This window comes from Felis catus, chromosome A1 (assembly GCF_018350175.1).
Source record: "Felis catus isolate Fca126 chromosome A1, F.catus_Fca126_mat1.0, whole genome shotgun sequence".
Taxonomy (NCBI): Eukaryota; Metazoa; Chordata; class Mammalia; order Carnivora; family Felidae; genus Felis; species Felis catus.
The window spans coordinates 194,488,803-194,516,243 of NC_058368.1; the positions used below are offsets into that span (position 1 = coordinate 194,488,803).

The window sequence follows — 27,441 nt, forward strand, 5'->3', positions numbered from 1 at the left end:
CACTGCCTTTTAGTACAGCAAGCCACTGCCAAAAGAGACCGAAGTGAGAGACAGCCGGCAGGGCTAGATGTCGCACAAGGGTTTTTCCAGGCTTTGGATTCTATTGTGGATGCAAACAAACCAGAAAGGCACATTGATCATGCTTTCCCCAGAGAGCCCTGGATTTCCAACGGAACAAGATAACTTGAGAAATCTATTGATCTCCCATTTTTGTCACGCTGTGCAGGTGACAAGGATCAATGGAAATTTGTACTCTCCTATCCATGACCCTGCAACTTTATTTTGTATTTCCATCCAGACGCCCACAGCTCTGCAAAACGCACGCTCAAAGTACCCACGGCTCATTCAAGTGAGAGTATCACCCTCTGTGTTAGCTGTTTTCCCAGCTCCTTCCAATCCAGAGAACCGTCTCTGCTCCTCTCCAGCTCCTGCTTCAAAGCCAGCCCTCCAACCCAGGGGTCCTCGGGCTGAGCGTCTGACACACACTCATTGGCCCACAGCCCGTGCAGGGGCGGGGCCTCTATCTCTTCCAAAGGGATCCGCGTCTGAGCAGCCCAGCCTTTCTGAAGTACTCACGCTTCCCCAGCCTCTTTCCCGCCCCCCTGAGTCTGTGCTTTCCTGCCTGCTTTCTCTTTCTTTTCTGGCTCAGCCTGGGACAGAAGCCTCTATCAAAGGAGGCTCAGGTCTTGCCGTTTAAAACCAGTAATGGAAAAACACAAGAACGTTTCCTGGATCCACCAGCAGGAACTGGCAGATCCATCCCAGAAATACCTGAACAGCACCGAGGACTACCTGGCCTTCCTCTACGGGCCTCCACGCAGCCACTTCTTCTTCCCAGTGACTGCAGTGTACGCGCTGATTTTCGTCGTGGGAGTCGTCGGCAATTTCCTGGTGTGCCTGGTGATTCTTCGGCACCAGGCTATGAAGACGCCCACCAACTACTACCTGTTCAGCTTGGCCGTCTCCGACCTCCTGGTCCTGCTCCTTGGGATGCCCCTGGAAGTCTACGAGATGTGGCGCAACTACCCCTTCCTGTTTGGGCTGGTGGGCTGCTACTTCAAGACGGCCCTCTTTGAGACGGTGTGCTTTGCCTCCGTCCTCAGCGTCACCACGGTCAGCGTGGAACGCTACGTGGCCATCCTCTACCCGTTCCAGGCCAAACTGAGGAGCACCCGGCGGCGGGCTCTCAGGATCCTTGGCCTCGTCTGGGGCTTCTCTGCCCTCTCCTCTCTGCCCAACACCAGCGTTCACGGCATCAAGCTGCACTACTTCCCCAATGGGTCCTTGGTCCCGGGCTCCGCCACCTGTGCGGTCATCAAGCCCATATGGATCTACAATTTCGTCATCCAGGTTACCTCTTTCCTCTTCTACATCCTCCCCATGACTGTCATCAGTGTCCTCTACTACCTCATGGGGCTCAAAGTGAGTATCCGAGCTCGCTGGCTTAGGGTGGTGTATCTCTTCTACTCTCATTGACTCAAAGTTCAGAGAAAAGAACTTAGACTTGGAGAAATCCAGAATTGGAAGGAAGCAGAGAGGAAAACAGAATGAGCTCAGAGGGCAAACAGAAGTTAAAGGACCGGCCCCAAATCAGGCAAATACTAAACACAACTATAAACCATTTCCTTCAACTCATCTATCATTATTCTTCCCTCTATGCCTGTGGCTTTCAAATCTAGGAGTTCCTAGAAATTTTACTCTGGGTATCAAAGTGCAGGCCCTTCCCCCTGGGAAATCCTGATTCAGTAGGCCTGAGGGGGAGCCTCATTTTAAGCAGCACAAAGTGGCTACCACAGGAGAAACTGCTCCACATCCTGTTGTCTCCTGTCCCCATCTACCGCCTGCACTGAAATTTTCCTCTGTACCAATTGGGTCTGTGTATAACATAAACTATCTCTATCTTCTACTCCAAGACAGATATATAGTTTTAAAGTGAGACTGTTCCTTATGGTTGCTTTGACCCTTTGGTTGAAATATCAGGTTAAAATGCAATATATATATATATATATATATATATATATATATATATATATATGGCTTGATATATAAAATATCAGGTTAAAATGCAATATATATATATATATATATATATATATATATATATATATATATATGGCTTGAGTGGGACCAACTTGGATTTCTCTTGATCAGATGGAAACTGAGGGACAAAGAAGTGAACAGAGCACATAAGATAGAGTAGAAGAAAGTGGGATAAGTGATAGCCAGAATTAATAAAACACTATCACTTTGTTTCCAACATATCTTATAATTAGAGAAGGTTCCTTTCCTATACTCATGGTGATATGATACTCATGAGTTGGGGTTTTTTTTTTTCCCTAATCTAAATTAGCTGAGAGAAACTACTTTTGGTGAGGGTAGTAGTGAGTCTATATAATCCCTCTCCTGGCACATTCTGCATCCAAATTCATAGAGATGAAATCTAACTGTGACGGTTTTATGCCCATTTAAGGAGGCAGCTTGTGTTTTGTAAACAGTCTTAGGACTACTTAGATTCCCAGATCTGAAGCTCACATAAAATATGCTTTTAGCCAAGCCACACAACTCTCTCCTGGAGTTAGTTTTCACATTTATAAAATGAAAAGGTCACATTAGATCATATCTAAGGCTCCCAATAGCTCTGGCAGTCTGTAATAACCTAAAAAAAAAAAAAATGAGAAAGAAAAATCCATGAGCAGGAACAACGAGAATTAATAATGAAGGGAAAACAAAGCAAACATCACATTCCCATCATATGTTTCAAGATGACTCTGCCACCATGTATTCTGTGACAGTCAAGGTACTCCCATCTTAGTGCATCTTTGAGAAAGGTGAATATCAGAAATGACTGCCCCCACAAGTGGTCCTTTTAAATACATGCTGTGCCTAAGATGAGTGGCAGAATCCAACTAAGAAGAACAAATTCTAAGTACCACAGATGTCCAGACACAGAAGTAAATTTAATCAGGCAGGGAGTTTTGTCATTCTCCTCTTAGAGGGATGGCTCCTCTATTCCCAGAGATACATGTCACCCCAGACTAGCTTTAGAATGTGTGTGTATCACTGGGGGAAAAGGATTTCTGTATCATTCCACATATCATGAGCCCTGTGAGAAATCTCTACCCCAAACTTATCAATACCATCTCATCCAACACCAATCATTTATCTTGGGTTAATTTGGGAGAAGTATTTAACTTTGAGTAGGAAACACATATCCCTCACCCCAACCAATTACTTTGTGTTTCATTTTGTTTTGCTGTAATGAACTTAAGGCTACCTTGTATCAGAAGCTAAGTGACAGTTCAGATGACAGCTTAGAAACTATCTAGTTTGCTTTGTGTGTATAGTGAAACTTCGAGCTTTCCTATTCTCAGGAAGGATGAGCTCTTACCCAGAGGACACCAGGGAAAAACTCTCGACTTAGAATATCACTTCTAGAGGAATTAAAGATCTGTAGACGGAGTTAGGAGAAATAGGCCCTAGACTATGGCGTTCGGGGCCTTTGCACAGGCTGTACCCTTTGCTGCATCATTGCCCAAAATGTTGCTACTGTTGACAATCACAATCCCTTTTGCTTTGTTAATTCTAACTCATATTTTAAATCCTACTTCACCCACACTTCCTCAGGAAAACTCTCCCTGACTCTAGCTGCACCTGGTCCCTGTGTACGTGGTCATGGTTCCTGGTGATTTCCCTTTGATGGAATCCCAGGACCAAGGAAGAAAGAGGGGAGCCATATGTGTGCTGCTGCATCATTCCAGGATACAAGTACCCACTGAGCTGCTCTCCAAGGCTCAAACCTGTTAGAGATGGAAAGTAGACAACCCCAAGGCAAGTTTCTTCCCATCTGGGAGGGAAGCTCTTTTGGGTCTCTCACCTGGTACTTATACTCCTGCAGGCAACATTAACACTTGAATTGAAGAGGATGTATTATGAATTGTAGCAGAATCCAGCCATGCCAAACAGAGTTGCACTATTTTTTTTTAATAAACAGATCTTGTTCAGATTGTGGAAATATTTACACAAAAGCTAGGAGTATATCTTGGTATTCTGGAGCTTAGTCTCCACAAACTATATAAACGTGGTGGAATTTATATATATATATATATATATATATATATATATATATATATAATTATATATAATTATATATATTATATATTTATATATTATTTATACATATATTTATACATATATAAATATAAATATAAATATAAATATAAATTATTATTATATATATATAAATGTGGTGGATCAACCTGAATCCCCCACATGGCCCTCCCCTTCACCTTTTATCTCACACAGCTAAAGTGAGTGGAGAGGAAGGCCTCTGAACTTCCTGTAGAGTAACCACAATTTTTCACTCCTCTTTTTGTATCTTGACTTTTAGAAGTGCAGGGGTGGGGAGAATACTTAAGGAGTGAATAGCTACTTTGCTAAACATCTGAAGGGAAATAAAATAATTCAAACATAAAGCAGTAGTTAATATTGGCCAGACAAATTGTGTGCATTCTATTCTACTATACCGCCTCCTTCAAATTCCACCGAAACAATGTATCAGATGCATAAATATTCAGTTTTCACTCTTCCCCCTAGTTGGTTAGTTGTATCACTAAAACCTATGAAAGCTGAAAAGTAAGAAATTATTAATATAATTTTCTTTTCGTTGCAAACTACACTGTACAGGAAGCCTGTTCATAAAAGAACTGTATGAACTGTTTGCTTTATGTTTGATTTAAGGAAACTATTACTTTAAGTAGAGAAATTACCAATGAGAAGTTTTAAACCCACCCAAAGAAGGGACTAATAGATCTCAATAGTTGTTCTTTGTTCTTAATTTTGGACTGAAATCAAATTATGGAATGACTCTCTTGTAATAATGACAAAATTTAAAAAATGGTATGGGGGGTGCCTGGGTGACTCAGTCGGTTAGACATCCAACTCTTGCTTTTGGTTCAGGTCATGATCTCATGGTTCGTGGGTTCAAGCCCCACATCAGGCTCCGTGCTGACAGTGCAAAGCCTACTTGGGACTCTATCTCTCTCCCTCTCTCTCTGCCCCTCTCCTGCCCTTGAGCTCTCACTCTTTCTCTCAAAAATAAATAAACTTTAAAAATAAGATTAAAATAGTAGGAAATAATTAGAACCTTTAGCAGATTTAAGTGATGAGTTAGTAAGATGTGCAGTTTGATTTATTGCTCTTAAACAAAAAGGTTTTTGTCTCAGTGCATCTGTTTGCTTCTTTGTCTCAACACAAGTACTGCTTGTGGGTGACAGTTACCATGAGAGGGAGAATTTCTGGAAGGGACTCAGTAATCCACATGAGTGACCCCACAGATATGAATAAATAACCCTGTTTCACCAAAATTCAGTTTTTATTATGTCTTTTGAGTAAACTGAGGACAATAACCAGAATGACAATATATACTTATTGAATAGCATGTGCCAGGAACTGAGATGAGCACTACACCTGCATTATTTTGTTTTACTATTACATTAATAACATTATTGTCAGTTTCCTCCTGTCCATTCCTAATAACTGCATAATATTTTTCTTTCTTGTTTCCAAGTTCTAGATGACCTTGGAAGGGTTAAATCTCACAGACTCCTTACTCCCTTACTTTGTAAAGACACGGGTATACGTAGAGAGCACCAGTATATTCAGAGACAGATTGGTCAGGTTTGTTAATTATCCAAGTGATGCTTCAGGGCTGGTGTGGTCTTGAGAGCTACCTGACTTCTAGGAGCTAACATGTTTGTCAGAGAGACAGGATACTCCTTTGTTTAACTCTGTAGGCAACTTTTAATGGCCCTCTCTTCCAAGTCTTATTTAATTTAAAATTATTTTTTAATGTGTATTTATTTTTTGAGAGAGAGAGAGAGAGCATGCAAGTGGGGCAGGGACAGAGAGAGGGAGACGTAGAATCCAAAGCAGGCTCCAGGCTCTTAGCTATCATCACAGAGTGCAATTCAGGGCTTGAACTCACAGATGGCAAGATCATGACTTGAGCCAAAGTCGGACGCTTAACTGACTGAGCCACCCCGGTGCCCCCAACTCTTATTTAATTTTAAATACCTTCTCTGAAGCGTTCTATAAAAATGCCATCCAGCTCAGGAAGGTCACTGATTCTAAGAGCAGTCTGTTCTACTGTTGCACATACCCACACCAAACTCTTTTTTATCTTGAACTGGAATACATTTTCTTATAATTCAACAATCTGATCCTAATCTACCCAAAACTATATAGAATAAGTTGAATGTTCCTTCCACCTGATGGTCCTGATAAGTGTGTCAGAACTTTCTACGTTGCTAATGAGGGAACCCCAACTCAATCTGGCAAAACATGAAGGGCAGTATAGACCTGATAAATCAAGAGGTGGAGCTGGCTTTTGATGAAGCTTAATTCTGTAAAACACACAATATTCTCAAAGACCTAGCTTTATTTCTATTTCTTTGCTCTTCTTTCCATAAGGTTGATTTCAACCTCAAAATACACACAACAGGTCATTCGTGGCTCCCAGCACTTTCCTTGTGGTGGAAAAAAAAAAAAATAGCTGTTGTATTCCAGAATTCCATGCAGAGAACAAGAAGGGGTCCCAATAAGAGAGAAATAAAGCTTCAATTCCTAGAAGTACAAGCAAGAATCTGAAACCCCATTGATTCCAATCATCTAATCACTGTGACTGATGGAAAGGAGCTAAATTATTTAGGGTCTGAACCTGGAGCTGGAGATGGGATCATTGCCATCCAAATTAATGAATGCCTAGGAATGGAGAAAGCGTTAATTTCCTAAAGGAAAATCATGGTACCATTGGTAGGAAAAGAAGAGAATAAGTGCTAGAGAATCAAGCACAAACACATACTGTACTATCTTGTAGATACTTGATAGTAGTTTGTCATGAGTCCTTAAAGCTTTCTTTATGGTTTCTTTATAGTTGTATAACCCCACCAACTAAAAATATGTAAGTTGAAAAGAAGAAAATTCCACAACTAGGTAAACGGTGCAGATCTTCAGTGCTAAGGGAGTTGAGAGGAAGGAGAGGATAATGGGCTGCAGGGCCACCAGAGTCTTGTAGAAGTAGATGGGACTTGAACAGGGTGGGAAAAATTGCATGTACAGTGGTGTTAATATTTGACATTTTTAGAGACTTCAAGGATCACCACCTCTTGCAACAGGATGAGTATATTCCACATCTAAATTCAGAAACATGTGCAGTCTTATCAGTAACATTATTAACATAGAATTTCTCAGATTGCGCTTCTTAAGATATAGTAAGTATTCCACTGAAAAGGGTTGGGTGGGGGAAAATTGTTTAGTCAAAGAAGCACTATCTCCTTTGAGGTTGGGGTTGGAGATGTGGGGTGTGGAAGGTGGGGATGAGGGAAGGGTGATACATGAACCCCCAGGAAAATGTTCATAATGTCCATCAGCACCTTAAAGACACTGAGAAGACTCACAATAAAGACTATAAAATTTATGAAGCAGAAACAATATCTGTTTTTGTTTTCTACTGCCTACCTACCCTATAGCAGAGGGATTCCATTCTAAAAGATATCTGATTATTATTGAATGAATGAATGAATGAATGAATTGCCTACCTAACTTTTTTTTACTTTAGAATTTCACATTTTTTATAGAATACACGTTAACATACTATATAACCAGGGTTCTACAGAATAGCGTATGATAAATGGTTGCATTGCAACGTGGCCACAACCCTCGATCCTGTTGATTTAGGTGACTTGGATCCAACTCCACCTCCAACTTATTGTTAAACATTTGACAAATTCTTACATTTCTTTGTGTCCCAGTTTTTTGTCTGCAAAATGAGTGTTAGAGCTACATTTCTCAGATCTTAACAGGAGGAAAAAAATGTTTACCTCCCTTAGCAACCTTTCCACTTCCCTTGCAGCTAAAGAAGGACCAACTGCTTGGGGCAGATGAAATGACTGCAAATATTCAAAGACCTGCCAGAAAATCAGTCACCAAGATGCTATGTGAGTCCTTCATTTTGTTTGGGGTTTGTTTGTTTGTGAAAGCAAAGGAGTTGCATTTGGTACTGAGAAAGCGTTGCTGGGGTCAGAATCAAAATTCTGAAACAAGATGTTGAGGTCTGGTCTTCCTTGGTTTTCTCAGCCTCCTAGGACCTTTCTGTTTTGTTTCTATTTCACTTTTTAACCCTCAAACAATGCCCTGAGTTGTGTCATTGTAATACTCTCTGAGGTATTTGGCAAATCTCACTCTCTGTGATTTTGAGCATTTCTTTTCCTCTCTAAACTGAGCAGGTTATTTTTAACCTATTTTGTGTTATGAGTTGCTTTTTTAATTTTTTTAAATACAATGAAAGCTGTGAACTCTCCCCTCAGAAAATGTACAAATACACATACACAAACATTGTATAATCCTTTTCAGGGGATCACGAACCTGTTGACACCCATCCTTGGACTCCCTAGGATCTTTTAATTCCAGATTAAGAACATGTGGCCAAGAGTAACTGTAAGCAGTCATACCACCTATAACATCATATGATTTTATATAAAACAATACACTCTTTTGTATAGATAAGGTGTTTTTAAAAATCCGGGCAGTGCTCTACACTCTCCCAAAAGAGTGCTATAAAAATATGTGGTCCTGGGGTGCCTGGGTGGCTCAGTTCAGTCAGTTAAGCATCGACTATTGGTTTCTGCTCAGGTCATGATCTCAGGGTTCGTGAGATCTGTCGTTGGGCTCAGGCTCTGTACTGACGGCTGGAGCCTGCTTGGGATTATCTGTCTCCCTTATTCTCTGCCCCTCCCGCACTCTCAAAAATAAGTAAATATTAAGATATATATATAGTCCTGCACTAGCGTATGAGAAATATTGATGAGAAAGGAGGAAAGGAGATTTATAATAAACTTCCCAAGACAAAACCAAAGATTTGAAAGAAACATATCCTTCAGGCTAATAGGTATATAAAACACTTACTCTAACTATGTGGTGTTTATGAGCAAAAATCCTGTGAAGTCACTAAAGCCTGTCTTTTCAATTCTAGTAGTCATCATCTTAGAAATCGCTTAGCCCCTGTTGGCACCTGACTTTCCCTATTAAGAAATCTCATGTCTTCATAATCTCTCTCTCCTCTTCCTCCTTGATCATAATCTGCTCTTGCAAAAAGATTTGAAGTGTATGCACATTAAAGTCACTGTGATAAAATATACAGTAAAGTATTTGCCTTTGGGGTTGGAGTGTTCCATGTTAACAGTAATTAAATTTTTAACTAAAGGGATTTGTAGGCAGTAGTGAGCAGATTAGAGACTTTTTCTGGTAGAAGGGCAGCGGAGGGGGGGTTGGTAAACTCAAAAGAAACATTCAGATATTCTTGAAACTACACCACACAGGCATACCACACCGTTTACCATGGAAACTTCAAATGCACTCACAAATTCAGACAATTGTAAAATGATCACCCGTGTACCCATCACCCAGCTTTAAATATTACCAACTCACAACTAATCTTGTTTCATCTATATTCCTATCTCCCCGCTAGTCCCTATAAGACTTTCCTGAGGGAAATCTCAAGCATCATGTCTTGGGAAATAAAAGTATTTTACAACTTCAGAAGAGAAAACAAAAAAACATACATATTTATATTGGTGAAGATTAAATGCCCCAAAGAGAAAATATGGTAGCACTAATCTCTGTCTTAGGAGCTGAAAATTAAAAAAACAAAAACAAAAACAAACAAACAAACAAAAAACCCTGGGCAATAGTGTATTTCTGTGAATCTGTAATTTTATAAAAACAAAAAGTAAAAACAAAAAAAAATTGTGAGGCAATCTGTACCATAGAAAAGTTATAATAGATACATCTCCACCTCAATCAAAAGATGCTTGTAAAGCAATATAACGCTCATGATTTTTCTTTCTTTATGTCCCTCCCACCCCTTACAGAATGACTGAATTTGCATAAGTTTCTAATTATTTCTAGAGTAAAAAGATAAATTCATACAACATTTATACTATATACTGTATCAATAGTTTGTTATTAATCTAGGACTTAAAAGAACACCAATTGCTTGAACCCAATCATTTTATTCATATAACCCATTTATGTGGTACCAGCAACCTTCTTGCAACATATTTTCCACAATAGAATGTTTTCAGCTTTGAACAAAGTCAGTACTATTTTAAGCGTTCTAAAGTAAACTCATATTGTACAAGAAATCTTATACAATCATATGGAAACTGACCCCAAATCCTATACAATTCACTCTCATGTGTAAATGTTCTATGTAGAGGTTCTTTAGGATCTAGATGATTAAATGATTAAATGATTAAAAAGATGGTGGAGGGGAAATGCTAGAAGGAATGGCTGGATTCAGAGTGGGCATTATATACCTATCCTTGCCTTGACTGTCCTTTGCTCTTTCATTCATCATCCTTTTCCAGTTGCCTTGGTCTTAGTGTTTGCTGTCTGTTGGGCCCCATTCCACATTGATCGGCTCTTCTTCAGCTTTGTGGAGGAGTGGACTGAATCCCTGGCTGCTGTGTTCAATCTCATCCATGTGGTGTCAGGTAAAATTTTGGCTGGTTTGGTTATATCACAAGTATCTACTTTTTAATCTCACTTAGGTTCTATTTATATATACTAATTATTATGCGGACCCCACCATACAATAAAGAACACATTTGATTTTTTATTCATGTATTGATTAGGCATGTTACTTATCCAAAAGAAATATACCAAATCACTATTGTAGAGCCTACTTTATTGAAGACCTCAACTCTAAGCCTGGTGATTACAGCAGGAAAATGGTCTAAGAAGTGATTCCTTTGTTTTGCATCCAAAGACCACATAACTGAATTGGTTTTTATTAAATATCGATGTCCCTAAAATCTCATATTGTCTTCAGCAAGTATTAAATCCTCATGAAAACTAACCAAAGGGCATTCATGAGGCATCAGGATCTGTTTTTAGGCTACTTTAATGTTGCTTGTTAAGGATACCATGGAATAGGGTGGAAATAGCAATGGAAAGATCATTAAGTCAGAGGACCTGGATTTGCACCTCATTTCCATTATTAATATCCTGTGTGATCTGAAGAATGTGGATTCCTTCATGCCATAGTTTCCTCAACTGGAAAATGACAATAATGCCTGTCCTATACAAACCATGGGCTGTTGGTAAGAAGTAAATGAAATAATAGCTATTAAAAAGCCTTTTTAAGCTGCACAATGCTATATATCTTTCTATAGTCATCACGAAAGCTTAGTAAGTAGATATTATCATCACCTTTTACAGCTGAAAGAACAGTTCCACAAGAAAGAAATGACTTGCCCAAAGTCACTTGGTTGGCAAATAGTAAAAACAGTGTTCCAGCCCAAGTTGTCCAACTTCAAGTTCAAGATTCTTTCTCCCAAAATGGAGCAGAGAATGGTCACCTGTATCCCTCTTTCTCAGCAAAGGTGACTGTTAGACTTATGTGCAGACCACATTGTCCCTCTACCTTGGCTAGTCACTGGCTGCTTCTATGGGCACATTAGATCATCAAAGACCTCACCAGAAAAAACAGATTAAAGCAACTTGTGCACGTTAAGTTGCAGGTGTGCATAAAGCAAAAACAACAGTGTTCCTAGGTATATTGAGTGCCATGTATGTTATCTATATTCAATCATCCTTTCTTTTGTACTCAGGAAGCCTTGTGTTATGGTTTATACCTTGACATTAGTATATTCCTCCATGTTAAATTAATTACTAATTCTGGGTGAAATCTCAAAAATATTTATAGCTCTTAGCTTATCTTTGTGGTTAAGCTGTGAAAAAAGAAAGTGATTAAATACATTGGAAAACACTACAAGATCACATGAGACAATTAGTTGACTCTACATCTCCAGATGCATCAAGACAACCATTTTAAGATTTTCAAATTACAACATTTATATTAATATTTTCCAGTTAAAAATCGTCTCTCTTCCCCCACATTGCCAACCAGATGAAGTCTAAACCTTCTAAATGCTACAAAAAAATGCCCCCAACTTGCCTTTTGATCCTCAAGTTATGTATTTCCATTCATAAATCATATACTTGTCAAACTGGTTAATTAGAGGGTTGTGCGTGTCTGCATTATTCCTGCACAATATAACCATTCCTGCCTCTGCACATTTAGCTTCTACCTGAAGTACTCTCTTATCTCTTCCCCTGCCCACTTCAGGGTAGGCAACATTTAAGCACTCCATTAAATCCTTCATGACCATCATGGTCCTTGTGTTTATGCCATTATGTGAATTTCCATAGGATGACTGTCAGTCATATATATATATGATATATCATATATATCATATATATATATCATATATATCATATATATATATATATATATATATATATATATATATATATATAAACAGATATAGTTTGGTAGAGTTCTTTTGTTTACTGTTGAAGTTAGGCATAGGTCTTGCCTCTGTAATACTATTCCATGTCCTTGGAGACCAAAGTCTAAATCCACTGCCTACCAATGTGCCTCAAAGTTTCTAGCAGAGAATAAGGATTCAATCATATTTACTTATTGAATGAATTAAGAGCCCATAGCAATATTCTCCTTCTATATTCCTCCCTTCCCAGTTCTGTGCATAGGGTGTATGGCACTCTGTGTGTCCTGAACTATATAAATGAGGACAACAACGAAGATGTTAATGATAGTACCTATCACTTTTTTTACATTCTTAGCCATTCTCAATCCCTCTGTGGATAGCGTCTCAACTTTATCCTCACAGTAATTCAGGGAGGTGGGTTAGAGTGGTATTACTATTCCCATTTTACAGAGAAAAGAATAGAAGTACCACTTCCGTCTAAAGTCACATAATGAGCAAGGCTAAGTAAGATCAGAAACAAAGTTCTCTGATTCTCAACCTTAGGCTCATCTTGGGTCTTGGGGAATAAAATAGACATAGAAATAAAAGAAACATGTGTGCCAAACAGGAAAGTGTCAGTGTGCAAGGCATTTGGTGGAGAAAAATAAATGTAAAAATACAATTAATAAAGTTAAAAGTAAGGTGGGAGGAGGCATCAAGGGAAAAGACTAGGTAGGAAAAGTGCATTGGGGAATATTTCTTTGAAGAGATAGTTAGCATTATAAGATATCTCAGCAGGGACTACGACTTAACTGATTTACCATTCCTCCATTACTTGCAGTTTCAAATTATAGATTTAAGCAAAGCTCCAATGAGATAAAAACATCTCTCTTTCCTCTGATACTTAAGCATCTCTCTCGTTAATGCTATCAGAGCATGTTCTTTAATTAAACAAGTGAGGATCAAAGGAATTTGCCAAGCATCTCAGAGAGATCCCATGCCGGCCTAAATTTTTCCAAGACTCTTTAATCTTTCTGTGTTTGATTCCTAAACACACAGGTGGTAGATCTGTTCAGAGCATTTTGTATTCTCAATTAGAGTCTTGTATATGTTATTACTTCCAAAAGAGGCAATCACAGGTATTCTAGGCCTTTGTTAAATAGTGATGCTTCATTCTACCATGCCTCTCACTCCTCAACATGTCTCTTTTTTAATCTCCTGTGTTCCAGGTGTCTTCTTCTACCTGAGCTCAGCCGTCAACCCCATTATCTATAACCTACTCTCGCGCCGCTTCCGGGCAGCATTCTGGAATGTGATCTCTCCCTGCAAACAGGGGCACTCTCAGCACCACCAACAGGGGCCACCTGCCCAGCGGAACATCTTCCTGACAGAATGCCACCTTGTGGAGCTGACTGAAGATGCAGGTCCCCAGTTCCCTTGTCAGTTAACCATCAGCAGCTCGCACCCCCCTACAGCCCTCTGTAGTGGACAGGCACCATGAAAGGGACACTCAAAGAGTTGACATTCCTTTATGCCACCATACTACAGGAAGGGACACCGTGTAAAATGTATGCCTTCTTACATGATAGTAGGGAGGTAAAATGAGTCTTACAACTTATATACCCACTTCTAATTGTGTGTGTGTGTGTGTGTGTGTGTGTGTATTTAAACAAATTGCTACCAAATCTGTATCTAAAACCCAGAACCTTCTGAGTTTTAGCTTCCTTTCCACCATCCTAACTGCCTCGTGCTCCTTCACTAGTTCATGGAAAGAAAAAAAAAATCATGACCAGTAAAGAATGACACCTATACTTTGAGTGATTTTCACTTTTGGAAACAGTTTGTCCTGAGTCATCCAAACTCTGAGTCAGGCTCTAACTCTCACAACCAATGGCCCCTCTGAGATATAAAAGGAAGACATGTAGATGGTATGTTACTTTATATGACTCAAGGGAACCATACCAGTGTTCTTCCACAGCAAACTTTTTATCCTACTGCCTCATATTTGGCCTTTTTAATGTGATACATTAGAATTTTGAAGCCTCTTACTTGAAGAATCCTCCTGATAATATGGGGATGCTCCTTAGAACTATTTATTCCCACTTTCCTAATCCACACATCATTCTCAGTCATTCCTCACCAGGAATCAGATCAGATATAAGTTCTACTTAGAAAAGAATGGGAAGATGGAGAAGGCCATGGTGGAGGGTCAAAAGAGACATAAACTATACCAAATACAGGCTTAGTTGTTTTCATAGTTTTGTCTAGACATGGATTTCTGAAGTCTTACTCCATACATAGAGGTATGGTCTACTATCTAGGGAAAAAAAACAATCATATAGTAACTACTAGTCTCAATCCTATGACTTTCACTGACCAAATCCTTCATTACCTATATAACACTCTTAGCACATATAAGAAAAATCAACTTTCCAGACTCCTCTTCTATTATATAATCACATGTAATGTATATTCTATTCAAAATAGAATACTTGCTTTTCTTATGAAAATATGCCCTGGTTATTCCGGCTGTACATATTTGCTTATAAAATTCCCTCTTTGTCTCTAGTTTCCATCTGTTGCTGTCCTACCCATCCTTCAATGCCCATCTCAGTGTGTCACCTCCATAAAACCCTGCTTGATTTATTCAAATAGATGTGGTATCTGACTTGTCAATCTCTCTCTTAAGCTTTTTCCTCACTCTGCTTCGTATTTCAGGGATTTATATCCTTGTTTTGTCAGAATGTAAATTTTTCAAAAGCGTGAAGTATCTTGTGTTCATTTTTGCTGTTGCTGGGATCCTGGTAGTATATCTGTCACAATGGTAGAGGTTCAATAAATATGTGGTGAGTTAGTTGAACTCACATTCCAGTGTGCTGAGCCAAAGAACAGCTCCAGATGAAACCACATTAAGAGCCAAAGACTAAAATTCTGTTTCTGACCGGGATATCTTTCAGTTCACTGTTTAACCAGTTGTGATTATAACAGCATGCCTTGCTGTGCCCACAGTACCAGAAGGTTCTTCCCAACCCCAGATTCTTACTGACGCTGAAACATACAAGTTCCAGCTTTTAGTCTCTGAATTTTCCCTAAATTGAATGAACCATCCTACTGATAAACCATCCTGTTATTGGTCTCTGACATCATTATTTCCTAACTGAACAATCATCTTCAAAGTGATTCAATATATATTTTTAAAAATCTCTTTGCTAATTAACAGCCAACTTTAATGAATCAGAATTCTCCAGTGATGGTTTATGTTGGTGAGCAGAATCCTTGGGTCATTTGGGGATTAAGTTGAAAAGACTCAGCAAAGCAAAACTCCAGAAATGGAAGAGAAATGAATTTCCTTCTCATCTTTTAGAGACCTTCTCAAATGAAGATCTAGTAAAGTCATCATCTTCAACATCAACTCCCAGTGACCAGGACTAAATATGCTGCTGGTGTAGGTAGATGGATAGAAAAAGAAACAACACTAAAATTGAAGCTAGTAATTTTGTTGCTTGATTACAGCTTTGATCTCTTTTTTGTTTCCAGGAGCAATAGGTTTAATTAAGCCTAGCATTAAATGGGGGGGGGGGGGGGGGAAGTGTTGAGATTTTGTTTATATACATGCACACATGCATCCATATACATAAAGGAAATTTATATTTCAAAACAAAAATTCAAATGTTGCAAGTGTTAGAGTTAGCTCATATAATGGTTCACACACAGTTAGTAGAACAAAGGGAAAAACTAAAGCCAAATTGTTCAATGCTACTCAATAGTTGACTTCATCATCTCCTTGTGAATTCCTCGTGATCTCTGCATTTTGCAATAATGAAAGAGGCCACACAGCAAACATGATTAATAAAATGCTGGTAATTATACTCTTTTGTAATTCAACAGTGACTTTTGAGCTCTCTAGTAATTCACAAACTTAGTGAACTAAAGCAATGACCTTCAGAACGTTGCTTGCCAAATTGTCTAGCCCATAAAGGCCCATGAACAAGTGTCAGAAGTCCAAGAAGCCTCTGAAATTGTATTCATAATTCTTAGTGTGTACTTTTTTTTGTGGAGAAGGTTTTTTTTTAATTTTTTTTTTCTCAACGTTTTTATTTATTTTTGGGACAGAGAGAGACAGAGCATGAACGGGGGAGGGGCAGAGAGAGAGGGAGACACAGAATTGGAAACAGGCTCCAGGCTCTGAGCCATCAGCCCAGAGCCCGATGCGGGGCTCGAACTCCCGGACCGCGAGATCGTGACCTGGCTGAAGTCGGACGCCTAACCGACTGCGCCACCCAGGCGCCCCTGTGGAGAAGGTTTATAGCTCTGGTTAGCTCCTCAAAGTAGTCTTGACTTAAATTATTAGAATTAAGGCACCCTTAATGGCCTCACTTAGTGGATGAGTTATAGTTAAATGAAGGCATTGCAGGAGAATTTAAAAGTATCACTATTCCAACATAAGAATCCAGTGTCTATAAGTATTAACTGTTCAGTGATGTACTGGCTGGTACTGGCTCAGACTGTCTTGCAAAAGTTTATTATTATATATTTAGGAATTTTGAGAACTTGGTATTAAATGATTGGTGGCCTGAAATCAGCCACAGTGGGAATATTTACACCACAGACATTGGCAAACACTTTACATTGGAGCTATTTTCCCCCCAGAGAGCCATCTTATCAGCACATCACTAACCACTGATATGCTGGCAATCTGCCACCTTGCTGTATGACACATGGTTTGTTTATAGACTAGATGGCCAATAACAAACACCATTATAATTACAGACCATTTAAATTTGTGGTTAACTCACTGAAAAAAAAAAAAGTCAATGAACCAGATTTTGACCCAGAGGTATGAGATAAAATAAGCTAAAGCATGCTAATTATGACATGAAAGCCTCATCAGCATTTTATAATTAACCCAGAATGGAAGAATTATCCTTGGATTTTGTCCATTAATATCAGTGCAGGAAATAGTAACAGTTCTACATGTTATCTTCCCTATACATCTGTTTTTAAATATCCCACAAGATTCATTGTAAAAAGATGCAGGATTCCACATTCTCTCTACTTGGCTGGAGATCTCGTTTTTTGAATATGTAGAAGTATACTATACAAACATTGTAAGAAAGCTTGAGGTTGTATTAGCTTATGCAAGCCAAGCAAATCGAAACAATCTATCTCTTCCCTTTTTTTAATCCCTTCTAAATCATTAAATTACAGTTGAACTCTACATTAGACATATGCATATGCTGTACTTTGGAAACATTTTCTAGGTAATGTCAATGTTTGGGAGTTTTAACTAATCTATACATAAAAATTGTTGCATATACCTAAATGATGCTATTGCCAGTGAAATATACACAGGGTGAAAAATATATACTGTGCATTTAGTAGGCAGGATGGTTAGATTGAGCTGGCAAACAAAACACTATTTAAAAAGAAAAGTAATTCATTATTTTTAAAAACAAAAAAACATATGTTAAGAAGCCAACATTAATGCATAGGTAAAAATGATTTGTGACTACATAGATATTTTGAAAATAGGTCTTAACCAGCCTTTGGTAAGGATTATTTATTTGAATATTATACCAACAGAAGGAATATCTTGTTCTAATTCCATGCTTCCTTTTTTAAACGTTAAAAATTTTGATATTGATCCTAACTTTATTACCAATTCTTTAAGTAGAACTGTGAGTTTTAGAAACTGTTAGTTTTACTTCAATAACATTCATGTACACAATTATCTCATTAAGTTCCCACAGCTTCACTAAGAGGATGTTGTCATCTCCCTGCTTACAGTTGACAAAATAAGACTTGTCCTCCCTTACACTTGGGAAAAGAGACAAGCAAGCACAAAGTCTGAGTGAGTCGCACAACAGTATTTATATCTTACTCATCTGTCTGCAGCCTAGCTGGGGTGACTCTACTCCACCCAAGCTGGGGCATTCACAAGGAACACAATGGCCACCCACTGCATGCGCTCCCCATGCTAAGCAAGTCACATGGCCAATCTCAGAGTTGGGGGGCCTGGAAGTATACTCCACTCACCATGAGACCACGGCCTGACAAACGATGAGATGTATAATACCACCAGAAGTAGTGAAGTGTTGAGACTGAAGAATGCATCTAGCAAATGGTGCAGTGAGTTTGAACCCGCAACTATCTGACTTCAAAGTCTGAGCTTCCCCCATTTTACTACATGGATTCTACATGGGACTCTAGTTCATTGCCATCACTAAAAAAGCCTTTCAGTTTAATGCCATCCCCAAATATTACCTCTTCACTTATTTCCCACTAAATCATTAACAAAGATTGGAGAGCAAACACAGCAGTCAAGAACATGGACCCTAGAGCCAGATGTCTGGGTTCAAATCCTGGCTTTAACATCATTAACTGCGTGACCTTGGACAGGTTACGTAATCTCTCCATAGTTCAGTTTTGCCATCTATAAAATAGACATGCTGACAGTATCTATCTATATCACTGTGGTTACATGAAGATTAAATAAGTCAACATATGATTTGTAACATTCCAGGACAGTGCTGGACACCTAGGAAGTGCTATAAGTGTTTGTGAGAAAATGATCCATAGAAATGGAGGCATTTATTGCTTCATGAAGATATATTTTTTGATGCCATTTCACTTTGTTTACAATTTTTAGAGAATGTAACTCTCACTGGCAGCATTCAAATGTAAGATTTAAATGAGCTCTATATCAGGAAATGTGTCAGGTGTTTTTTGTAGTCATTTCCAACAGATAAACAAACTGCCCAAGATTGTATCACCAACTGCTAGGATTTCATTAATAATGAAGGCACAAATATGCATTAAAGATTGTTTCTTTGTTACATGAAAGATTAATCAATATTATGATAGAGCAGTCAGCAAAACCACAAGGCTCCCAGGCTGCTAAGGATGACCAAGCATATTAATTGTCTTAAAAGGCCTTTGGCATGTCTTCATCTGTGGAATTAAATGTCTTCTTTTGGACTCTCAGAATTAGAAGACTTAGGAGGCTAAGGATCCAGGTAATGTGGTCATTCTAGCATAGACACGAAGCTCAGAGAGGAATGAAAAGAAGATAAGCCTCAGGGGTACTCACCATTATACTATCTCCAACACATGTAGAAATGAATGTTTAGCTGTATTATGTGTCTGAACCTCAATATCAGATTTGGATCATATATGGCTATTTACTAATCACTTAGACGAAGCACACAGTGGGTCATGTGCTTGACATTTTTATCAAGTAAAGCTTGTAACAATCCCCATTGGACAAACGAGATAATTGAGTCTTAAAGAGGTAACTGAGTTGCCATTTATACAAAGAAGTGAGAGGACTAGTGGTCAAGGCAGGAAGTCTGACCTGGAACTGTTCTTAATTGCTCTACATGCTATATTTTATCCACTTTCCCTTTCCAGTAAATGCTAAATATACACCAAGTGGCAGACATTGATCTAGACCTAAAAACACAATGAATAACAAGTACACCCTTATTCTCAATCTGTTGAATTTATGGGGATTCAAATTTACCCACTAAAAGAAAATTTATATTCATTCTTTCATTATCTATTCTTAACCCTGGCCCTAACCAAATGGAGACATGCAGCCTATTTTGAATGCCTATGTAACTTAGAAAATTTATAGATAACTAGAACATGAAGGAGCCTTCAAGATCATCTAGCCCAATGTGCCTTTCAACTATCAACATTTATTGAGACTTTTCCAGCTACTGTGCTAAGAGCTTTACATTTATCATCTTATTTAACCTTCCCAAGAACGTCACAAGAAATGGGCACTATTATAATCCCCATTCCATAGAAGAAAAATACATTGAAACAGAGAAGTTAAATAACTTACCCAAGGTCACACAGCTAATAAATGTTGAAGATGAGGTTTAATTCCATTCTAAATTTAGACCTCCGACTCTTAGCTACAAATCTATACCACCAATCTAAAGCAAAAAAAAAAAAAAAAAAAAAGACAAGTGACTAGTCCAAGATAAAACAGTGAGTGGCAGGGTTGATATTTGGACTGATTTCTCCTGACTACAATTTCAGTTCACATATCTCACTACATTTGAATGAATGAGGAGAATCTATAATCTGGATAATTCAGAAAACAAAGCAAAATCTAAAAATAGCATAATTCTTACATACATAATATTAGTCTTTGTGTCTACTAAAGAAGATTTTATCAATAGGTTTATATCTACTTGATTAGCTATAAAATTACCTTATACTCCCTACATATGGACCGATTTTTGACAGAAAGGCATAGCTTTAAGACATGCCTAGGTAACTGTTACATGGTTCATGCTGAGTAGAAAAAAAATTAAAGTCACACGTTGACATGAATTGAAGAAATATCTAAGAATCTAGTCTTAATCTGCCCCCTGTAATTTTTATTTACTGGAGCTTTCATTGCAGTGTAGTGTAAAATAAAACAAAAATTGCACTAGGAACTTGTTAAAAATGGTGAGGAAGACTCTATGTAAGACCACTGTAATAAGGGATAGACTACTGCAATAGGGGAGAGAGACTGAACTCAACTCAAACACAACAGAACCCAGTGGGGATTTATGGCCAATGGTCAGGGTGAGGGAGTGGATGCAAAATTACTAAGAGGAACTTGGTTAAGTATCAAGGGCGGGGGAGGGGAAGCAGAACTTCTTTAGATAAAGGGCAGAATTAAAGAACTTGATCGGATGTCAATGGGAAGAAGGATGCTCTATAAACTGGCTTAGCAGGATCCACTGCTAAAACTGGACTTAGAGTCCCAAAGATGGGGGCCAAGGAGAGACTTTATCAAAAAGAAGGCTCAAAGGAGCCTGACTAAAGTTTGGTCAAGGAGAGATTCCTTGTCTACAGTGCCTAGGAGTTGAGAATGGCAATAGGAGGAACCTGTGGCAAAAAGAGAGACTTTCCAAGTGTTACATAGTGCTGAGGCCTGGAATATGATTCTTAGAAAAGTTATGACTTTTCTTAACTTCTCCTATCCATCCTCTTTTCAACTATTTTCTTCTCAACTATTTTCCCCAGAAGTCTTCCCATGACCATCTTTTCTTTTATTTATAAATTCCCTCAGGGCTTGCATTAGTCAGGATTCTCTAGAGAAATAGAGCCAGTAAGATGGACACACACACACACACACACACACACACACACACACTTAACAGAAGAAATTGGCTCATGTTATTATGAAAACTGAGAAGACTAAGAATCTGTGGTAACCAAGCTGGAGACCCAAGACAGCTAGCGGTAGAGTTCCAGTCTGAGTCTGAAGGCCTGAGAACCAGTAGGGACAAGCCAATGGCATAATTTCCAGTCCAAGGATGGAAGACCAGTGGTCCAGTGCAATCAAGCAGGCAAACTTCCCTCTTACTCAACCTTTTTGGTCTATTCGGGTCTTCAATTGATTGGATGAGACCAACCCACATCAGAGAGGGCAATCTTCTTTACTCAGTCTGCTCATTCAAATGGATCCAAATGTTAATCTCATCCAAGAAACACCCTCATGGATACACCCAGAATAATGTTTGACCGAATGTTTGGGCACTGCATGACCCAGTCAAGTTGACATGTAAAATTAACCATCACAGGACTCATGAGTACTTTCACACAATCACTTCTGTGGCTCCTGGAAATTATTCTCTAGTAATTTTTTCTGTAGGATAAGTATGATTCATGCTTAGCATGAATAGGGTCCTACCCCTGCCCCCTACCCACCCTTCTATAGTCACCAGAAACACCTTATCTCTAGGTCTTAAATTTCTACCTCAAAAGATCACCTCTCTTTTAAATTACAAATTCTTGTAAACTATTAACATCTGTATATTTATTAATTTATATATATTTTTTCCCTTAAGGGAAAAAATCAAGATATTACAGAAAAGCAAATAATTTTTGTATGTTAGCTTTGCTTAGATCTGTGGTCCTCCAAGTCAGAGACATTTTTTATTGTCACAAAGAGAGGAGCTATTTGTGACATCTAGTGAGTAGAGGCCGGGAGTGATTTTCAACATCCTCGAATGTCCAAGACAGCATTCACCCAACAAAAAGAATCCTCAGACCCAAAATGTCAATAGTGCTGAGACTGAGGAACTCTTATCTAAAGGAAAAAGAGTTGGACCCCCTTAGCACAGAACTTGATCATTTGTTGGGAAAGAATGTCCAAGCTACAAAGGAGAGTAAAGAGTATAATCCAACTGCCTCTTTTTGTTGACAAGAAAACTACAATTCAGGATTTAAATGCCTGAGGTGTTGCAGCTGGTCAACACAGAGGAAGGACCAGAATCATGTCTACTGACACCAGTACAAGACAGATTCTGGTCACCACATCCATAAAATAAAAATCCCATTAACTATTAAATGCTGTTGAGTAATTTTTCAAAAGAGAAATAAGTTAAAATGTGAAATCTGCATCTGTGTTAGGCAGCCTATTAAACGGATCCCTATAATGATACCTATATTTTGGTACTCATGTCCTAGGTATCCCCCTCCCCTTGAGTGTGGGTTGGACTTTAATGACTTGCTTCTAACAAATAGAATATGAGAGAAATGACTGACATCACTTCCAAGAGTAGGTTATGAAAAGACTCTGCCTTCTCTACTGAGCAGGCTCTTCCTCCCTCTTTACATAGCATTCTCTGGAGAAGCTAGCTGTCAGTGAGTTTGGAAGCAGATCCTAACCCAGTCAAGCCTTGAAGGGACTGCAGGCCTGTGGACACCCTGATTGCAGCCTCATGAGAAATTCTGAGCCAGGGTTATCAGCTGAGCTGTGCCCAGATTCTTGACCCATAGAAACTATGAGGGAAGAAAGATGCATTATTTTAAGGTTATTTATTTATTTTGAGAAAGAGAGTATGACCATAATCAGGGTAAGGGCTGAGAGAGAGAGAGAGAGAGAGAGAGAGAGAGGGAGAGAGAGAGAGAATCCCAAACAGGGTCTGCACTGTCAGCACAGAGCCCGATGCAGGGCTTGAACTTAAAAACCATGAGCCAAAACCAAGAGTCAGCTGCTTAACTGACTGAGCCACCCACATGCCCCAAAGATGCATTATTTTAACCCACTAAGTTTTACAGTAAATTGTTATGTTACTGTTATTATAATAAAAATGTGAAAGTCTTGAAATTGTTTAAGAGGAGAATGATTCAAGTGTTAGTGTATCTTTATAACCCAGGAATTTTCAAACCATCTTTGGACTATCTTACTGAATTGAATTGAATTGAATTGAACATAATGAAACAACCATTAAAGAATTAACACTAATGTCATTCAGCCTCTGGGCATATGTGTTGCTGATAAAACAATTTTAATTTGTATGTTTTTAATTCCTGGGTATTACAGGGAAAAAGGGAAATAAAAGCTGTGTTTGTTCATAATTCCTATTGTGTTTGTTTATACACTAGAAGAAACTGTCACCTACAAAATAAAAGACATAAAATAACATCTAGTTGGTATTGTTTTCACTTATACATATAATGTATTTGCAGAGGAAATACAGAAGACTCCCTAGAGATACTGAAAAAATACTTTACTACCCCCAAGTGGACACATATGTTATTTTTACAGAAATAAAATACAAAATTGCCATTGTTTTCCAACAACAACAAAAACATGGCATGCAATGATTATACATCAGACTTAGGATTTCAGAACTGGTAAGGACTTTAAAATTTATGAGGGTGGGTGGGGGTAGAGGAGAGGAGAAAATGGGTGATGGACACTGAGGAGGACACTTGTTGGGATGAGCACTGGGTGTTGTATATAAGTGATGAACCACGGGAATCTACCCCCAAAACTAAGAGCACACTTTGCACACTGTATGTTAGCTAATTTGACAATAAATTATATTAAAATAAAGTTTAAAACCCTAGAACTGGTGAGATATTTGAATTCCCTCCACAACCTATCTTAGACTTGTACATTTTAGTTATGTAAGTTTGCTGCCTGCCAAGGCAGCTCATTCTCTTTGCAGATAGCTCTATTTTAGTTGTTCTAGTAAATCTTCATCTCTCTTATAAACAGTCTGCAAACTCGTTGAGCTCTCTCATGTCATCTAATATTCATAATGTTTTGGAAAAAATAATTTCCAGAAAAGGAGATGTTATAACTTCCCAGAAAGCATATTCAGATAACCCAAAGAACTGAATCTTAGGCTGTCTGAGGTCTTACCCTAAAAGCTCCTCCAAATATTGGGACACCTGGGTGGCTCAGTCAGTTGAGCGTTCAACTCTTGATTTTGGCTCAGATCATGATATGAGCCACAGTTCATGAGCTTGAGCCCTGCCTTTGGCTCTATACTGACCATGAGGAGCCTGCCTGGGATTCTCTCTCCCTCTCTCTCTGCCTCTCCCTGATTCATTCTCTTTAAACAAATAAACAAACAAACTTAAAAAAAAAGACTCCTCCAAATACTTTTTTTTTTTTTAATGAAAATGACTCAACTGTTCATAACATACAATGAATGCCTATAATCTTTAAGACTTCCAAATTTTCCTAGGTCCAATTTGTTAACCATGCCTCTGAGAGTTAAGTTTGCTCAAATATAAAACTAAAAGTCTAGAACATCTGCTTACCTGTGTCAGAGGTTTCCCAAGAAGATATTTGATTTTGGAGTAAAATGCAAACTTAGTTCCCCAGCCTGGAGTTCTATTCCAACCCTCTCTGCTGAGTTGGGTAGGATTGCATGTCAGCTTAAAGACTCCATTTGTACCCACTAAATAAAGTAGAAAAGAAATATAATTGATATGCTAATACACACACACACACACACACACACACACACACACACATATATAATGGATCATATAAAATACTCAATTACAATCACAAAAGGCAAAAGAAAAAAAGAATGGAAGACAAAAACAGGAACAAAGAGCAAGGGCAAGAAACAGAAAACAGTAGGAATATGACACATAGATATTAATCCATTTGTACCAATGATCACATTAAATGTCAAAGGTCTACATGCAATTAAAAGACAGAGATTGTCAGAGTGGATCCAAAAACATGACCCAACTGTAGGTTGTCTACAAGAAATCCATGCTAAATGTAAACACACACGTAAATTAAAAGTAAATGGGCAGAAACAAATATACCATGATAACACCAATCAGAATAAAGCAAAAATAACTATATTAATTTCAGACATAACAGACTTCAAAGTAAGGAAAGTTATTAGCGATAAAGAAGAGTGAAAGTGGACTTAGCTTTTTTGTAAATATATATTGCAAACTCTAGGAAAACCACTTAAAAATGATAGTTTAAAAGAAGACTTCTTTTGCTTCTCCAGCCAGTGTCAAGACAGTTGATCCTCAAAATATGACCAACGGACTACCTTATTTGGAACTACTTGGGGAGTTTGTTAAAACAAGGCAGATTCTTGAACCTGCTAAATGGAACCTCTGAGGTGGAATACAAATACAGGAATATGAATTATTATTAAGTATCTCCAAGAATTCTTATACCTACTAAAGTCTGAGGACCACTGGCTTAGGCCAACTTTCTCTAAGGGTGTGTCCTAGAAGATTCATGGTGGTCTCACAATGAATTCCATAAAAAAAACAAAAAAATGTGGAAGTCAGAAAAGTTAGGGAAAATCAGAAAATTGTAAAGAAAGACACACTACAGCATCCTCTCACCATGCCAGGGCACTTCTTTAATTGTCTCCACCAACAGCAAAGAAGGAGGAATTGCACGTGGGAAGGAATTACATATCCAATTGTTCAGAGTTCCGGAATACTGACTGGACCATTGTTAGTATCAGATACAAACACTGCACCTTGAAAGTATAAACAAGATTCTATTCTCTCTCTTACACTTCCATTTACAAACTGGTGCTTTTGTGCAGGCATGACTCTGATCATTCTCTCATCTTTCCCAAGCACATAATTTAGGCTAGGACCCGATCTGCAAAGCTGCCATACTGCTCCCCAACAATCCCCTTAGAATGCCCTTTATCCATGAGTCTAACATGAGACGGTAATACCCCAAGATTTAAGTCAGGGGGAGGGTAGGAAGCACTTTATGTAACTTACATTACAAGTTGTGTGTTTCACTGTCACCATTTGCAGGAGAGCTCTGCAGTGAGGGACTAGACACTTGAGCAGCTGTTAATACTGTGGCATTTTGGTCTCACTCTATTTTTCTGTGTGGATATTACTTGTCCAGAGACCTCATGGAAAGAAGAGGTGTCTTTCAGGCCAGAATTTAGGCATTTTTAGAAATCAAAACCATTGTACCATCTTAATTCTCTAAGATTTTATTCTGAAACCTACAAGGTACATTTTATCCCCTTTTAGAGACTCACATCCATAGTGAAATATTAAAGGCTCTGTAAAGTCCTACAGTGAGGAAATAAGCTTACTCTTGTTTAATTTAGAGTTTCCATGCCTGTGTGTTCATTACCACTGAGGTAATGTCACTGAAGGCAATTTTGGGAAATGTTAGTACAGACCAGGGGGTGAGCAAACTTTTCTGAAAATGGCCAGATACTAAACATTTTAGGATTTTGAACTAAAAAAACAGTGTAAACTAATTCCTTTTTGCAACTACTCAACACTGTTGTTGTAGCATTAAAGCAGCCACTGACAATATGTAAACAAATTAGCATGGCTATGGTCCAATAAAACTTTATTTACACTAATAGATAGTAAGCCAGGTTTGGCCCCTAAGTTCTTGGTTTTTTGTTTATTTTGCTTTGTTTTTAAAGTTTATTTTGAGAGAGAAAGAGAAAAAAAGCACAAGCGTGGAAGGGGCAGAGAGAGAGGGAGAGGGCAGGAAAGAGAATCCCACATAGACTCCACACTGACAGTGTGGAGCCCAACACCTGGCTCAAACCCACAAACCTGAGCTGAAGTCAGATGCTTAACTGACTGAGCCACTCAGGTGCCCCATGGCCCATAAGTTAATGTTTGCTGGTCATTAGTAGAAACTAAAAACAGTCAAAGGATTGCTTCTTTTCTTTCTTTCTTTTTTTTTTTTTTTTACATTTTCTTCTGTCCACAGCCTGATAATATACATATATTTTTAAGATCTTACTTCTTTGGGGTGCCTGGGTGGCTCAGTCGGTTGAGCGTCTGACCTCGGCTCAGGTCACGATCTCACAGTTTGTGGGTT

At 38.5% G+C, this 27,441-nt stretch overlaps 1 protein-coding gene and 1 long non-coding RNA gene across 3 annotated transcripts; one reads left to right on the forward strand and one right to left on the reverse strand.

The window, feature by feature from the left end:
• Nucleotides 1-551: 551 nt before the first annotated feature.
• On the forward strand, nt 552-15,096 carry NMUR2 (neuromedin U receptor 2). Of its 2 annotated transcripts, XM_003981478.6 has the most exons (4): nt 554-1,422; nt 7,910-7,994; nt 10,425-10,550; nt 13,559-15,096. In XM_003981478.6, exons 1-4 carry the CDS (start codon nt 706-708, stop codon nt 13,828-13,830), a joined length of 1,200 nt encoding a protein of 399 aa, XP_003981527.3. In that variant the 5' UTR covers nt 554-705; the 3' UTR covers nt 13,831-15,096. The 2 variants fall into 2 exon arrangements, with proteins under 2 accessions (XP_019695618.1, XP_003981527.3); XM_019840059.3 differs by lacking the exon at nt 10,425-10,550 and having other exon boundaries at nt 552-1,422.
• A 5,082-nt stretch (nt 15,097-20,178) lies between these two features.
• Nucleotides 20,179-26,052, reverse strand: LOC123385246. The gene is made up of 3 exons (XR_006597450.1): nt 25,965-26,052; nt 24,900-25,039; nt 20,179-20,272 (listed from the first exon to the last, which is right to left on the reverse strand). It is a non-coding gene; the product is annotated as an uncharacterized LOC123385246 (long non-coding RNA).
• Between the last annotated feature and the right edge of the window lie 1,389 nt (nt 26,053-27,441).